Here is a 17,500-nt window from a genome sequence, read left to right on the forward strand (position 1 = left end):
GGAGTTTACATAGTTATCATCATATCGTTGTTGTAGTTTATTATTCTTGTATCATTATAATTATAAAGTGTCATAGTAGTTAAACGTCATCAGTTAGTTGCAGTCAGGATTATAACTTGTCCTTTGCTGCCCTCTAGTGTCTGGTACGACATTCAGTTACTGCTGTTAATAATAATGATACTGCTGCCCTCTAGTGTCCAACTCCTCACTGGAAAATAACTTTAGAAATCAAACTTAGCACATGTTCCCAGAGTGGAATGTTAGTTATCTCGTCCAATGGGAAAATCTAAAATAATATCAAACAACTTTTCTGCTTTTTACTAGTTTGAAAGATTTTTTATATTTTTACACAACTTCTCACCATGATGAGCAGAATACTTTTACTTCTATGTGTGTAACACATACCAATTATATGTTGCCTCTTATTGTGAAATCTACCTATTTATATACTATACCTTGAATACCCTGTGGTACTCCCGGTTCACAGCAGAACCTTTTATTGTTTTGTCAGTGAGTTGAGTCGATGATGTGTTCTGCTCTTTGAGCGATACAAGCTCGTAGACTCAGCAGCTGCTCCAATAAACACAAAGAGTTCGCTGTTGATTTGCTGTGAGAAGAGTGTGAAACACATTCATTGATTTACCTACATAGTTTAAGTGAGGGTAACTTTGTATTTGTATTTACAGAGAAGCAGATCCCACATCAGGGTCATTCCAAAGACTCCAGGAACAACATCAGAGTGAACTCTAAGAGCCCCATTCAGAATAAACCTCTAATCAAGGGTCACATAGACGGAACATAGTTATACAGGGCAGTCCATCCCGACCCGAGAAGGAAGACCTTTGAATTCTATTTAAAGAATGTCACACACCACACCAGTCAACATGAGTCAAGTTAAATGTTATCTAAGGAAGTTTGCTAACAGCTGATAAAACACAAAGTATTATAAATGAAATAAAGGAAATTGACTTTATGTAGTTATATTGTTTATTTGAAACAACATGAAAGGTAAAGAACACGTTGATCCTTCAGTAAAAGATGTAGTGACGGTGTAAGTGCACGTGGGAGCGTACAGTATGTGTGTCTGCATGTTCGCGGGGAAGAGATTGAGTGGGACTCACCTGGAAGTAGATAAAGTAGTGAAAAGGCTGCACCACTGTCTCAGAATAACGTCTTGTGACTCCAGAACAAACAAACAAAGGCTTTTCTTAAAAATCTTGACTTTATTTCGCCGACACACAAACATCATTCAAAATGGCAGCGGCAACACACAAGGCAAAATAAAACAGTTTGTGAAAGGTTCCAGTCAGCAGTCATCACATCAGTCTGAGGCTTCCCTCGTTCAGTACCGCGTCGTCACAGTGGTTCTCCTTCTGTTCGCTAACTCAACTGTTCCCGTTAGCATGTTACTACGCTCCCAAAAAACAACTAACAAAACAAATAAAAGCTTGTATTTTGGAAAATGTCACAGAAACTTTGACAGAAACAGGAAGTAAAATGTTGCCGTGGTTACAGTGAGTTCGACTGCGATTTACGTTTGTTTACAGATGAAGACATTCTTCACACCTGAAGGTTTCTATGGTTCTGACACATTCGTGCTTCACTGAACTGAAAACTGAGTCCGATTCTGACTTGAGACAAAAAACAAGCCGCACATCGATTTTTGTGTTAGATTCATAAATGAAACAATGCAAGATTAGATTCTCTGTTGAATAGGAAAAGAACCAATTCGAAGTTTCTGGGTTCAAACAAACAACACGTGAAAACATATCTGCTAACGCCAAGTCGACGTCACTTCAGGAGAAACAACCAGTCGACAAACAACATGTGTTGAGGAAAACATTTGGAGGAAATAAATGTTTTCACGTACTGTATTTTTGTCAGTGTTTGTCTTTGTAATACTCATTTTGGCCACAAGAGGCTGAAAACGTGCGTTTTCTCTCTGCACTCCAGGGATCGAACGATCAGTTTACTGTAAACTGATGACAACAAAGACAAAACATCCACTGCACTAATGACAAGTTTAATAAACATTCCCGGTGAACACATTGTATTTGTTGTAAATCTGATGTGATGCAGCTGATTTTTACCAGAACAAAAGTTTTTTATATAAATGAGAGTAAAATCAAATGAGGTTAAACAGAGAAACTTTAGATAAAGGTTTGTTCAGTAGTTCTTTTGAAATTCGGACCAAAACTCTCGAGTTGAGTTAATTTGGCAGCAACATGTTTCTGATTTGCTTGGAGGTAGTCTCGTCATTCAGATGCTTGGTCGTGTACCTGCAGGAGGATAAGGTGGGTGATGAAAGTCCATCTCCAAAGGCTCCGCCCACACTGAAACCTTTTAGTTTCAAAACTCATCACTGTTTCTATGGTTACGCCTGCTGGACTTTACCAGCCTCTAAATCAGAGACTTGTGCAAGTAACATACGTCTTAGTTTGAAAACTCTGGGTTTGTGTTTGAGTCTGAACAGAAACGGAGACTTTAGTAAACGAGGATGCAGACGCTCTCTTCCTGATTGGTTCTCATCAGTCACATGACTCGACTTCCAGCGGTGAACACATAGCGTTGCTAACACTTCCTGTCAGTAACAGTTCCACCTCGTCGTCGCTCCTTTTTAGTAAAACGTCTCTTTAAAACAAAACCGTATTAAATCTGTCTGCCGCCTCAGACGCTCGACATTAACTACAGATATGATTCTGTGTCTCTTTCGTGTTTGTGAGCTTTACAGACCTGAGAGCGTTGAGTAATCCCTCCACGCTGCTGGGCGGCTGCTCCTTCAACACTCTGATGCTGCCTTTCATCTGAACATCACCACGGAGACAGAGTGAAACACATGTCATTAAAAGAAATCACACGTTAAAGCCGAGTCTGTTCAGTGTGGAGCAGCGGAGCAGTGGTCTCCAGGTCCCGCCCATACACACTCTTGACCAATCAGGAGTCAGTCTCAGCTGCCAATCATCATGTCTCAGCCTGTTTTTATATCATCAAATAACTAATAAAAACCAAACTGATCAGAAACACTTGAACAAACATCAGAGAGATGAGAACGACCTGAAACGACAGAAACATCTTTACAAACATTTATTTAACGTCTACTTTGATTCTTTAGTTTGGTCCATGTCCCATCTGCTAACATGGAGGAGGAGGGGCTTATGAGCTATACTGCAGCCAGCCACCGGGGGGCGATAAATAATATTCTCTTTTGGATCTTTGTTTACAGTGGGTGGTGTGATCGTGTGTCTCGTGAACGTACGTCTATGTTGGCCGTCTTAACGAAGGCTCCGGCCGGGTGAACGTGGTCGTACAGGATGATGACGCCGACCATCACACGGAGGCAGAACAACACCGTCTCCTCGCTGGTGAAACGACTGCGATACTCCCTACACACACACACACACACACACACACACACACACACACACACACACACACACACACACACACACACACACACACACACACACACACACACACACACACACACACACACACACACACACACACACACACACACACACACACACACAGTCAGGCTGTGGGATGATGCTGGTGATGCGTTCAGGATCATGTTCAAGACTCACGGTGTTTCCAGCATCACTTTACAGACACTGGCCATCGTACTCAGACAGTCTGTCGTGTTTTCGAGTGGAACATCTGGATTCTGCAGCAGAAAAAAAAAGTTTCAGCCAGAGTTCATATTCACAAACCATTATGGTGTGTGTATAAGTACAGGATACTGCAGTTACATCCAGATGCAGTAACTTCCAACATAAATTCATTACTGAGTAAGAAATGTTAAATCTCTTAATATTTTATTTATTCCTAATTTTAATGCTAAATGATTCAAACCCATTTATGCTTATATATGTTTATTTAACCCTTAACATCATTATTTAGTTTGGGTAAAATATATATTTACAATTCATCCAGTGACGATAAATACAAACTACAATATTTTCTTCTAAAACATAGGTGAGTACAAATATAAAATAGCCTAACATGAATTTTAAATAATAATACGAAATAAAGACAAATAATACATCCAAAAAATAAAAGACTAAATAAATAGAATAGAAATATTATGTATATAACAGAATAAACATGTCATAAAGACCTAAATATAGACATAAAGATATAATGAAAGAGAAATGAATCGATGAACGGACTCACGTCTGACACGAACTTTGACGTGGCGTCACTTAGCGTCTTCAGCATCGGCGTGGCGCAGGCGTAAAACAGAGACATCCGATTGGCCAGTTCGTTGTTGACCTCGTTACTGGCTTCGCCCTGAGAAAGTTGCCATGGAAACCCAGTCAAGGCGATAAGATATCCAGACCAACGTGAACAAATGCAGCATCTTTCATTCTAGTTCATTGTTAAATCTCTCGTGTAATATTGTTGATCTATTTCTACATGTCCTGAGTTGTACGATGATGATGAAGCTGAACCTTTGCGTGCGTCTCACCGACAGGTTGTTGATTCGCATGCGGCTGATGGTTCGGCGGTAGTAGCTGAAGTCGTTCTGGATGGCAGGGTTGGTCATCTGAAACAGAGACAGCAGAGGATGTGGGATGTGGGATGGTGTGAAGTTGGGGTGTGGGGTGGGGGGTGGGGGTCACAGGGGCCGACCTTGAGCTCGTCGAAACGCAGCGTGAAGTGCATGATGTGAGCGAACTGACGAGCCAGGGCCTGTTTCTGCTCCAGATGTTGAGTGGGAGTGGAGCCGGAGCTGGTGAGGACGTCGAGGAGACACTGCAAACTGGACTCTGACACAAGAAAACACAAATCCACTCAACGGGTTTAAGAGACAGGAAGAGAGCAGGAGCTGATCTCAGCTTATTTCTTCAGAAGGGACAGTTCGACTGAATAAACTAATATAATGAAAAACGGCTCCAGCTGCAGATCTTGGTGTAAATGTACCACTTCCTGAGCACAAGTGTGAATTCTGATGGTGGCACTAAAGAGCTGAGTGTGTGTCTGCAAGCAGCTTATGAGAGGTGGGAACATGCTGTTGTATCCAGAGTGAGGGACTGATCACAACACCAGGATTGTTGTGTTCAGGTTCTCACCGAGCTTCTGGGAAAACTCATAGAAGGTTTTCAGTTTAGCGACCAGAGGAACCACGGCTGACCACGCCTTCTCCTGCACACGCTCCACACCAGGACTCTGGATGGCCTGAACACACACACACACACACACACACACACACACACACACACACACACACACACACACACACACACACACACACACACACACACACACACACACACACACACACACACACACACACACACACGTACGTCAGCTGTTTCACACACTGACCAGACACAGCCTGTAAATAAAGATGGACGACATGACAGCCCTCAAAAGTGAAGCCAAATCATTTTTTTTCACCCCCTGGTGGCTGGCTGCAGTATAGCTCATAAGCCCCTCCTCCTCCATGTTAGCAGATGGGACATGGACCAAACTAAAAATCTAAGTAGACGTTAAATAAATGTTTGTAAAGATGTTTCTGTCGTTTCAGCTCGTTCTTCTCTCTCTGATGTTTGTTCAAGTGTTTCTGATCAGTTTGGTTTGAATCAGTTATTTGATGATATAAAAACAGGCTGAGACGTGATGATTGACAGCTGAGACTGACTCCTGATTGGTCAAGAGTGTGTGTGGGCGGGACCTGGATACAACGGCTCCACGATCACTGCTGAACAGACTCTGACTGTAAATGACGTCATCTGCACCAAATGGCAGCGTTTGTATCAGAGATGTTTTAGTTTCATTTTTGTACAACAGGAGGACGTAGAGACGTGTCGTCCATCTTTATTTACTGTCCATGGTCATGGCGTTTATCGGGTTTGGACCTGGACTTGTTAGGACCAAACATGACACGAGGACGTGACGGGTCCGTTCCGCTCTGTGTTACCTGTCGTATCTCCTCTCCTGCTCCTCTGTACGCCTGCAGGTCTTCCAGGATGACCCGGGCCTCCATCAGCACCTTGTTCACCTTCTCCCACACCGCCGTCTCCGACTGTGAGGGCTGAGCATCTGAAAAGAGAGCCACAGGGTCGAGACCACAGTGAGTCTGCAGACCGGTCGCTCTCCAATGCAGGAGGCGTGGACTCTGGATTGTTGTGTGCATTCAAGTTCTGATGTGTGTGTGTGTGTGTGTGTGTGTGTGTGTGTGTGTGTGTGTGTGTGTGTGTGTGTGTGTGTGTGTGTGTGTAGTTGGGATGGTTAGGGTCAGGGGCAGCTTGTTAGGGAATGTATTATGTCAATGAGTGTCCTCACTAAGATAGAAGCACAAACGTGTGTGTGTGTCTTACTCTCAAAGTCCAGGAAGAAGTTTCCACCATTGTTGTCGATGTCCCTGGTCAACACTTTGATCAGGTTCCCCATGCTGTCAACACAGAGGACGACACGGGAGTAAAGCCACACGGATGATGAGAGCGTGTTTGTGTCGAGGGCTGATGTCAGCAGGTCCGGTTGGAACCTTCAGTCACTGTTCACACTAACTGTCTCAGAGCTTTTACTCACAAACTAAAACCCTCCAGTGAGCAGCTGCTCTGTGCCGGTCAGAGGTCAGAGGTCATCCTGGTCGGAGCTGCGGAGTGAACAACACATCTCACCTGGACTTGGACGGTTCTAGAGCAGCAGCGAGCAGCGAGCAGACACTGACCCGTCAGACAGAGTTTCTAGACCGACAGCAGTGCGACTGCACCGTCCCGTTTCGAAGGCTCCGTCAAATACGTCCTTCCATGGGATTCGTACAGAGACAACTTTGTGTTAAAGAGTCAGATGCTTGTTGCTTCACCACCAACAGACATCGTTCTGTTCATCGTCTCCACCGACAAAAACATCAACACTGACCTGCGTTCGACTATTTTGGTCCTGAACTTCATACACTTCCTTTAATGAAACATCGAAAAGCTAAAATCTTGTGGAGGTGCCTCCATCTGTTTTACTTTGTGTTTCTGTGACCTCAGTAAAGAACTGGACTCTCGAGGACTGACTGCAAAGACTTTCAATCATTATCTCCCAAGAACACGAGAAAACTAAAAGTCTGAGAGTTTTCCAGCTGCACTTCTCCAGGTTGGACTTTTTCAAATCCTTCCTCAGGTCCAATCAGACTCCTTCAGGATTCTGTGTGTGTCATTTCAAAAGAGATCTGATCTCTGTAACGTCTCTTCACAATAATGACACTTTAACCACCAACAGTATTGTGCACACAAGCATCTCTGCTTAAAAAAATACAACTGCACATGTTCACAGCAGCATGTGACAGACGCACACTGATCCGTTCTGCTGTCCAGCTAAAGTGAGTTGAGCTCCAACACGACAAAACACCAGGAAATCTCACAGGTCGCAGTGATCAGTGATCTCCCTGCACTCGGGAGTCAAACGCTCGGCAGGTCAAACACAGCGAGCAGCGTCTTCTGGTTGGAAACAGTGAAAAGAGGAAGTGATGAAGTCGCTGAAAGTTTGAGCTAAATTTAAAAAGAGAGGAAGGAACTCAGACTGAGCTCAGGTCGAGCTAAGACGCTCTCTGAGAGTTTCTACGTTCATCTTCCTCCGACAACACGAGATTCATCAAACATGACGAACACCTGTTGCTTCAGTCAAACAGCACAACGGAACAACACAAGACGAACACAAACACATCGTCTCGGTGATGACTCACATTCATACCTCGTGGTTTTAGAGTTCTGTGATTTTGATTCATATTTTCAGCGTCTCGTCTGTTTCTGCAAGTTTCAGGTTTATTTTCATCGTCATTCGTCCTCATGTAAAGTTTACGACACGTTTGTCAAAGTGTAAAACATAGTGCAACAGAACATACAACTTATAAACACAACAAATGGCGCGGTGTGATCACCTCATGCATGAATGACACATGTAAACACAACTGGCAAAATAAATAATAAATACCACATTTAAATCAGTGGTCAGCAATGTAGAATATATGGTCCATATATAACTTAGAGATGCTGCACTATCTATATTAGTCTATACTATACTACTACTGTAATAGTATATAAAACATTGATAAAATAGTCATTTTAGATATTGTGATGATAGAAAATAGCGCAGGAGTATAATAAGGTAATAACATAATGGTTTAGTTGTTTTGTAATAGTCAAATGATAATGATATTATAATAATAACAATGGTAACAGTAATAATACCATATATCATATAGTTAATATGGTTTTATATGATAAGAACTGTAGTAGCTGCAGATGTCTTCACAGTCTTTAAATACAATACAATCAGAGAATGAGTCTTTAACCTGTTTAATGTTGACAAAACCTGTGAACATGGTTCAGATCTCAACCTGCTGAAAAGCTGTGGGAGGTTTGAGCTCATCTAGTTCTTATTATGATCATCATCATCATCATCATTATTATCATTATCATTATAAACATTAGCGGCATTATTATTATTTGTTGTACTTTCCACCGTAGTAGATATTTTATTACACACACACACACACACACACACACACACACACGTCTCTCCTGTTCCTCATATGAACTTTTACTCTCGTTTCATTCAAGTAACGCGGATGTTTAACTTGTAATCAAGTCTTTTCGTATTTAGATGAACAGTTAGTTGGTTAGTTGGTTAGTTGGTTAGTTAGTTGGTTAGAGCAGATAAACACTGAACTTGAGGATAAAGCAGTTTTGTGTTTTTTGTTCCTGGTGAGTCTGCAGGACCTGACATGTCTGATCTGTTAGGGATCCACCCACAGACCAGGTCCGGGGTCCGGGGTCCGGGGTCCAGGTCCAGGTCCTGGTCCCGGTCCCGGTCCCGGTCCTGCTCTGCCCCCAGCACCACCTCCCGCCCCGCCCCGCCCCGCTCCTCACCTGCACTGATCACTGATCGATACCGTGCGTGTGTCCCGTGTGTCGGTCCAGGTGTCTCCTCCTCTACATGCTGAGGGAGTTTGAACCCGGAAGCCGCCGCTCGGCGCTCCGTTCACTATAAAAGGAGTGATTTCCTCACGAGGAGCTGAGCCAACAGCCAATCAGCGAGCAGCAACAGTAACCTGAGTGACGTAGGTCGGCCGACGGAAGCAACCTGAGCTCCAGACTTTAATATCATTTATAATAATACAGACATGAGGACAAACTGAAGAAGACTCAGGGAGAATAATACAGAACTGAAAGAGAGAAGGTGACAGATGAGTTATGAACTAAATGATATGACACTTTAATATCACAATTATCACCACATAGAATATCTACATTTAGACATATATACGACAGGATCCTGATTGTTTCTTTCTTTAGTTATTATTTATCTTGTATAATATATAAAGTATGGAGTATATATGTTGTGTATGCATGTTGTATAGTCCAGTGCATGTGTGAAGGCAGCTTTAGTGGCCTGTTGATGTTGTACAGTTCCAAGGATTCCAGGATCCATGTGTCGCAGGATTTCTTGTCGTCCATCCAGGCGGTCAGAGATCTGAGGTCTGGAGTGACCGCTCTGTCAACCAGCAGCTGGTGCCTTGCTCCCCTGGTGTTACCAGTTCCTTTCTGGGGGTCATTTGTGCTGCCAGGCGCTCGTGGAGTAGTGTCTTTAGCCAGGAGGTGTGGATCCTGTCAGGGCCCGGTGCTGTCCAGCTCCTTGACCCTCTGTCTTGGACGTCTGCCATTGGTCACCGGGTGTTGTCGTGATGCCTCGTTCTCCCATATGTCCTCCAGTGTTTTATACAACACACGTAGAGACATTACCATCCTGAAAGGTCCAAGACGGTTTCAAACACTAGGTGGTGTTTTGAGCCATGTTCAGTAATGAATGTGATTTTAAAACCAACATTAATGTGTTTAATCAAAGCTCAGTCATGTAATGAATCACATCAGTGTGAGTCTGGAAAACTGTGTTTATTTCCAAATCGAGAAGCTTCTACTGTTTGCTGCTGTCGCTCATCACTACTCAACCTAGATAACTTGGCTTTTGCAAACTAACCAAAATTAAAACTACAGTCGTGTGTGTGTGTGTGTGTGTGTGTGTGTGTGTGTGTGTGTGTGTGTGTGTGTGTGTGTGTGTGTGTGTGTGTCTGGAGTCTGGTCAGTCCTACACACTGGATCGCTTTGTGGACAAATAGCGTCCATGTCAATTTGCAGGAGGGTGTCAACCTTCAGCTTGGTCACCACTGCAGCATGAAGGTCAGTCAGTGTCCCGTCTGTTTGACAGAATGCTCGTACGTCTCAGTCCTCAGTGGGGGAAGTCAATAGTACTTCTACTGAGTATAACTCAGTAATGGATTACTTATACTACACAGTTTGGTAAGAGTACTTTTACTCTGTGTGCAGTTGAAGGAGGACAGAGAGCGATCCTCTTCAGGATTGGAGGGAGGCCTACAGTGAGCATTCAATCTACGAAGTGAAGATTTGATGAAACTGTTGTTTTCAACGTCTGTTGGTTCTGGACTGTTTCTGTTAGTTACTGATGTGCCCCCCCGCTTCTCTGCTGATCGGCAGGGATCTGTTTGAGCGAGCGAAAGACTTCAACATCATCCAGGACGACGTGGCCATCACTGAGCTCAGCTTCAGTCGAGAATACACAGGTGGAGTGTTGATGGAGATATTGACAATACAGATATTTTGAGTATGAGGTGAGAGAAGTAGAATAAGGCAACAAAAGTAACTGAGGGTGAAACCAAATATAAATTCAAACTTAAAGATAAATAAATACATTAAGGGCTTTGAGTTTCCACAGTCACTTTAGTTTTTTTATCCGTTTCAGACATGACCTGCAGATGAAGTTTGGAGAATTGCGTCGGGAGTTTACACGTAGTTTGTCTTTCACACATGCACAATGCAGCCGGAGGTTTTCTGCACAGACGCGTTGACAACAGCAACAAATCGTCTGCATTATTCATGCGAGAGGTGGAGCAGCCGGGTGCAGCAGACAGAGACAGGAAGTATTAACTCTGCTGCTGAGATCATAGGATTGTCTTTACAACACTTTTGTTGGTTACACAAAATCTAGAGAACAGAGTTCCAGTAAACTATGCATCAGAGAAGAACTGGTTAAATGTTGGTGTGGTTTAGGATGAAGGGACAGATCAGAGAATTTGGTTTCACTTTCTATGCAGTTTCTCAGAATTCAGTGAATCTATGGCGATAGAGGGGGTGCACATGCACAAATGCCGCTCTGGCGTGCAACAGACTCTGTGACGGGTACAGACTTAAGAGTGAAAGAGAGAGAAGGCATTGATGCCACTTGGGGGTGCATTATATAACCTGTTATAGTTTCAAAATGAATTCTAATATGGACCTTGTATGTGTGTTTGTTCCTCTCAGCCCAGCAGGAGGCGCAGCGAGCTCAGTTCTACGTAGAGAAGGCCAAACAGGACCAGAGACAGAAGATCATCCAGGATGAGAAGCTCAGGCTGCCGAGATGCTGAGTTGTTTAAGACTTGGTTGTGTTCAGTCGTTTTCAGACATCAACTCCAGAAAATGTCCAGAAAATAGCGTCTTGACATGTGTTAGTGTTTCTGGTGTGAAGACGCAGCAGCAGGTTTTCAGAGTCAGACTCGTTCACAACTACAGGAAAACGTCAGGAACATTCAGGCGAGGGGCGGAGCCTGTGTGGAGCCAACGCATCCTCAATGTGTCCTGCTGTTAGTTCTTTGTCTGCTTCTCAGTGGATTTGACTGATCAACACACGATGATTACTACAGAGTGGGAGCTGGTTCCCCAGGAGAGGAGCCTGGTAGCTGAAGGTTCTTCCTCCTGTTCCACTCTCACAGACTCTAGAACACATGTCTGTATTTTGGAAGTGAACTCAGGGCCCTGTCTCACGTACATGAATGTGAGGCTAATATTGCAGATCAAAGTTCACTGAAGTCGAGCTCCACACGCTGCAGATGTGTGAAACTTGTATTTGCTGTCTCTCCTGCCCGCACCTGATTGTGTGAGCAGGTCGTCGGACTGGAACAAATCAACATCTGTTTTCCACAGCATCTTAAAAAGTAAAAAAACTGTTAAATTCAACAATCTGAATTCAACAGTCTTAAATATATGCAATTGAGTTTCTGCCTTTGACCTTTGTGATGTTTATTTGACCTTTGTGATGTTTATTTGTGATGTTTATTTGATTTATATTCCAATCCTCTGCTCTCCCGTGATCTCATCTCTTTGTTCAGGATGAAAATGTTGAGACGAGCTGGGACACAGCAGTTCGGTGTAGGAGCAGTTGTGTCCACCAGGTGGCAGTGTGTGTGTGTTACTGCGTCGCGACCTCTGGCTGTTTCCAGTTGAACAGAAGGTTTTCGTGTCATCTGGGTTCAGGAGCAAGAGATTTAAACTGGGCTGCTCGGCAGATTAAAAGATTTTTACTGATTTTATCTTTTGTTAAACTTCATATTTCTCCAAACACATCCCCAAATACAGAAAGTAAAATAACATTTTAAGAATATAGGTAAATAAATAAAATGAGGAAAAAGAATCTCATTCCAAACAGTTGAAGTAATTTCCTAATCCTGTGGTCAACGATCTTTATTCCATCGTTACTTGTTTCCTTCCTGTTGCCTCCAGTGTTTTATTATCTGCTTTCTATTTTAAATCGACGCTGTTTGTTCAGAGCTGCTCTGGTTTTCTACTGAGACATAACTGCTCAGGTTCAGACAGTTTGAACTATGAAGTGGAAAACATCACTTCCTTTATTCCAGTTCATTGTTGTTAGAATCTGACAGACGATGTGTGGGTGTGGTTCTCTTGAATAATGGGTGTTAATAGACTTCTGTCTCCAAATGAATGGACTGGTATCATTACACATCTCCTTCATGTGTCAGGTCCAACTTAAAACCATCAAATCGAGGAAACGCATCGAACCACCTCAGATACATTCCCGTCGTGTCGTGAACTCGCTGCACGACCGTGTAAAGAAACAGAAGCGACTTGAACAAACTCTTCACACAAACATGCAGTAATTACTTTAGCCTGTCAACAAGCCTGAGAACGTTAACGTCGAGCAGCGGCACGCCTGCAGCTGGGATCCGTGTGCCGGTCGTCCTCTTCAGACCGGCTCGGCCTGCTCACGCTCTCGTTTGTAGGTGTGTAACAGTGATCTCCTGTGAATACACTAACAGTTGAAATGTGTGTGTGTAACAGCGAGGCCGTGACCAAGAACCCAGGAACATCGGTAAGAAGAGATGAACCAGAAGCTTTCATTATGTCCAAATGAAACATTAAATCCTCCAAAAAATATTTTAAATTTGAACTCTAAGTTGTTTCCATCGGCAACAAAACACAGTGAACAAAGAAATGAGCAGAAACTTCAAAAAAGTAGAAACCTAAAATCTAATCCCATCATCGTACTTTAAACAACACACACACGTCTGGAACATGATCTCAGTCTCAGAACTAACTGACTCCATGAGGTCGTTCTCTTCTCATGTTTAGTAATTATATTAAAACTTCTAATGTCTGTGCTATATTAACTTTAACACCGTTCAGGAAGGTCAAATCTCACACACTCGTAAATATCAGCCCTCAGAATATGTCCCATTATTTTCTGAGAAATCAATAAAAATGTTAGCATAACTTAACATAACGTTTGATCTCACAATGATAGAGAATCCAGATCCACACCAACATTGAACATCCTTCACCAAGTTTAGTGTAAATCTGTTCAGTGTACTTCTGTGTCCTCCATCTGAAACACGGTGGCGTGATGTTTGTTAGAAAGACGTGAGTGAGCATCTCTGGCGGCAGGCGGCTGTGGCTCAGGAGGTAGAGTGGTCAGAGGTTCAATTCCCAGGTCTCCCAGTCCAGCAGAGTGTCCTTGGGCAAGAGGCTGCAGCCTAAACGACCCCCGGGAGCGTGTGATGGAGTGAATGTGGTCGATAAGAAGCTCGACATAAATACAGACGTGTACACAAAGTCAGAGGAAACCATTTTAATAATCCAAACAGTGGATGGCTGTAGATATAAACACATTGATGCAACATTAGTATTTATAGAATATAATAATAAACTTTATTTATGTAGCATTTTATATAACAATGTGCTCAACAACAGATGAAGCAGTAAAAACAACAAAAACCACAGTATGAATAAAAGCCAATCAGGAGCTTCATATATGTTTTATCTACTGTAAGAGAATCCTTTCTGGTGCAGAACGTTTTCATCTTCAAGTGTCAGTGGTTTAGCTGCAGGCCCCACTTGGATCCTCTAGGTGGTGCCACATGAGTGTAACAGGACAATGGCAGCAGCGTGTCTCCTCCTGACCTTTGACCTCCTTGAATTGTTGCCCAGCCAAGTGGATTTTCTGATCTGAATCTGCAGCTCTGAGAAAAACCTGTTTCCACGTGTAGAGAATCCCCAGGACCTTGATCCAGATACCACCTGACTGATATTTAATTGTTTTACAGGATCTGTTTTGTGTGCAAACAATTACAATTTAAATGAGATGCAGAACAAACTAGCGTGCGTGTCTGCTTGTTTGTTGTCTCTGCACTCGACCTGTAGGTGGCGCAGTCCCAAAACAAAGTGTACCTGACAGCCTGGTGCTAAACCTGCAGGACAGTGACCAGTTCGAGTGAGTCTGTTTCACCATTAACATTTTAAACAGGAAGTAAATATGTAAATCAGCTAATTACTATAGAAATGTTTTACTCCCTAATTGGTTCGGCTCTGACTTGCAGTAACGCATCAGAGTTTTAATCCTAACTTCCATGTTTCCTTTCAGATGTTTGTCACTGACGAAGTAAAGCGGACGTCTCCTCGTCGTCGTCATTCCTCCAGTTCCACGACAGAGAGAATCCCTCCGCTCTCCTCGCAGTGTTTCTCTCGTCGGCCTCTGACTCAACCTCAGGTTTTCACTCAGGATCCAGGTTCTGTGGAGTCAGTCAGCAGCTGCTCGAGCTGGTGACAGGAAATCCACTTTTTGTTTTATTTTGAAAGGTTCCTCTGGTGTAGGGACTGTGGACGACTGCAGGTTCTGTTCTTCTCATCAGAATCAGAGAAGGTTGTTGTCTGCAGACGTCCAGCTGACGTTTCATCACGGGGACGTTCTTCAACTTTAACGTTTAACTTTTTAAGTTTCATGAAGAATGTTCTCGTGGAGCTTCAGCACTTTGTCTTCATGAGTTAGAAATGTTTACGTTTAATTGGGAGTTTAGAATAAGAATAAACCTTTTTCAAAATCACTCACATCCAACATTAATGACGCTGCTCTCTGTGTCATGTCGACAATAGAGTTAGAATATTTATGTAGAAATGTTATATCTTTACTCTGCCAACACCAATAAACATTTATCTTTCCAAGAAGACAGTTGTGTTTTCGAAGGTAAATCTGTAGCTGAGATTAACTGAGGCTGCGAATATGTTCGAGTCTTAAAATGTCTTTGGTTTGTCAAACGGTCACAAACCAAAGAGAAACAGAGCAAACGTCTCTTGAGTCCATCGTTATCTTCTGTGGATGAATCGTGCGTGAGAGAAGAGGCAGCAGTTGGACTGTGAGGACGCTCCTGGCAGAGTTGAATTGTTCTTCTGACTGAGGGACTCACACCGTGGTCTCGTGTCGCTGCTGCTCCTCCTGCAAACAATCACTCTACATGTTCATCGTGTCACCGAGCTTTTCAAACAAGGTGCCTTGGTGTAGGAACCTGTCGGGCACCGTGACGCCTTCAGTGACCAGTTCGATAACCTCAGCGTCACATGAGTCACAAACACCTCGTCCCCCTCACTACCTTCATTCTCCTCTACCCTCCAGCGTTTGTTCCTCTTCTACAGATCAACACTCGAGGCCTTCAGCTCATTTCACTCATCATGTGACTCTCATCATATTTGTCCCTGGTGCCCCCCCTTCCTCCCCCTCGTCCTCCTCCTCCGCTTGAAACAAGAAGAACCAACAGGACAGAAGATAAGATGGCTGCAGAGTTATTTATAGGCCGAGCTGCAGTTCAGAGCTGCTGCTGCACCACAACCTCAAATCTGCAAGGGGGGTTGGACTCCATTGTGTGAGCGACACAAAGCGAGCGGCCTCCTCCATGTTGAGAGCGGCTCCTGTTCTTCATGAGAAAGAGGGGGAGGGTGGGCGCAGATTTAAATCTCAGAGGGGATTTTTTTTCTTGGGAGGAGGGGGTATAGGAGGGTAAATATTCATGCAGGGTTTAAAAAGAAAGAAGAAGAGGGGGCTGGGAGATGGAGGGAGCACGGGATTGGCTACTGCTCCCCGCCCCCTTACGCCTCACAGCACGTCTGTCAGCCAATCAGGAGCCTCCGCAGCATTTGAAAGATGGAGGAGGAGGAGCAGGAAGAGGGGGAGGAGGAGGAGGAGGAGGAGGAGGAGCAGGAGGAGGAGGAGGGCTGTTTTAAAGGAGAGAGGGAGTCAGGGATGATGAATGTGAAGCTGCTGTCGATGTGCACTCGTTCTTTTATTTCAGCTCGGAGGAGCAGCTGTAGGAAATATTAACAATGACGTCATTTAGAACGTGTTTACACCCCCCTTTAGCCATCAATCACTTCAATTCAAGGTGATATCAGTTAAATATGACTCTTTATTCACCTCTAGTGGCAGATTCAAAGAAGTGCGGCTTCATATGCAAATGTCTCTTCGTCCCCTAACACTTGTTTTCATTTGACGCACAAATTAAAACAGAAGAACAAAGTTCATAATCCTCAGGTGACAGGAAGTTAAATAAAAGGATTGTTTGTGCGGAGACGATGGAACAACAGCAGAGAGTAAAATAAAGGTGCAGTCAGTGTAGAACAGAAACCTGAGGCTGCTCATCACTGTGTCTAACTGTCCTCTGTCCTCTGTCCTCTGTCCCCGTGTCCTTCCGTGTCCTCCCCGCCGTGTGCTGAGCTGCGTCGCTGTCTCCTGCAGCACAAACGTCTGCAGTGACCTGGTTTTTGCTCCAGTTCGTCCGCGTCTCTTAATCTTCAGCTGCTGATGGATCTGCAGAACATGAAGGCACATTTACTGTGAGAGGAAGGAGTGGGGGGGATCACACACACATGCTAACACTTGCTAACACATGCTAACACAAGCTCATGACTCCACCCCCCCGCTCTCCGTCTCCACCCGCCCATCCTGTTTCCATGGTGCAAAAACAAGGACGGATTACCGTTCATCTGCTCCATCGCCATGGAAACACTGACCTCACACTATGGTGACCGGCAATCTGGGCTGGTCGTCATGGCGATACACTGCCGGTGTTGTGCCGTGTGTAGGGGGCCGGGGGGGGTAGGGAGGTAGGTAGTGGCGGAGCGGCCCTGCAGAAAACTGTCTCTGCTTTAATGTGACCAGCAGGGGGCGCTCATTGAGTCACAACTGAGGGTTTATTTCTTTGAGCTTGAGTCCAGGTACATTTTTGACCATGTGATGGTCACACGTCAGACTCTGTTAACTCCGTTAACTCCGTTAACTCCGTTAACTTCGAACGACCCCAGTGTTTATTAAAGAAACAGGATCCTTAGATACCAACACTGTGATATTACTGTTGTTTCACTGCTGAGTTTAATGTGACGTTAAGAAATAT

The 17,500-nt window shown here is 43.9% G+C and overlaps 1 protein-coding gene and 1 long non-coding RNA gene across 4 annotated transcripts; both read right to left on the reverse strand.

Annotated features, from left to right (window-relative positions):
* Window positions 1–1,203: 1,203 nt before the first annotated feature.
* On the reverse strand, window positions 1,204–9,002 carry LOC118117644 (CYFIP-related Rac1 interactor B). 3 transcript variants are annotated; one of them, XM_047342089.1, is made up of 11 exons: window positions 8,865–9,002; window positions 6,324–6,397; window positions 5,924–6,045; window positions 5,073–5,178; window positions 4,633–4,769; window positions 4,469–4,546; window positions 4,174–4,290; window positions 3,585–3,664; window positions 3,257–3,383; window positions 2,734–2,804; window positions 1,204–2,279 (listed from the first exon to the last, which is right to left on the reverse strand). In XM_047342089.1, exons 2-11 carry the CDS (start codon window positions 6,394–6,396, stop codon window positions 2,210–2,212), a joined length of 981 nt encoding a protein of 326 aa, XP_047198045.1. In that variant the 5' UTR covers window position 6,397; window positions 8,865–9,002; the 3' UTR covers window positions 1,204–2,209. The 3 variants fall into 3 exon arrangements, with proteins under 3 accessions (XP_047198045.1, XP_047198046.1, XP_047198047.1); XM_047342090.1 differs by having other exon boundaries at window positions 6,324–6,401; window positions 8,865–8,995; XM_047342091.1 differs by having other exon boundaries at window positions 6,324–6,406; window positions 8,865–8,983.
* Window positions 9,003–16,115: 7,113 nt separating this feature from the next.
* Window positions 16,116–17,200, reverse strand: LOC118117654. Its single transcript, XR_004697819.2, has 3 exons — window positions 17,087–17,200; window positions 16,525–16,917; window positions 16,116–16,415 (listed from the first exon to the last, which is right to left on the reverse strand). It is a non-coding gene; the product is annotated as an uncharacterized LOC118117654 (long non-coding RNA).
* Between the last annotated feature and the right edge of the window lie 300 nt (window positions 17,201–17,500).

The sequence above is a fragment of the Hippoglossus stenolepis genome, chromosome 11, assembly GCF_022539355.2.
Source record: "Hippoglossus stenolepis isolate QCI-W04-F060 chromosome 11, HSTE1.2, whole genome shotgun sequence".
NCBI classification, from domain to species: domain Eukaryota; kingdom Metazoa; phylum Chordata; class Actinopteri; order Pleuronectiformes; family Pleuronectidae; genus Hippoglossus; species Hippoglossus stenolepis.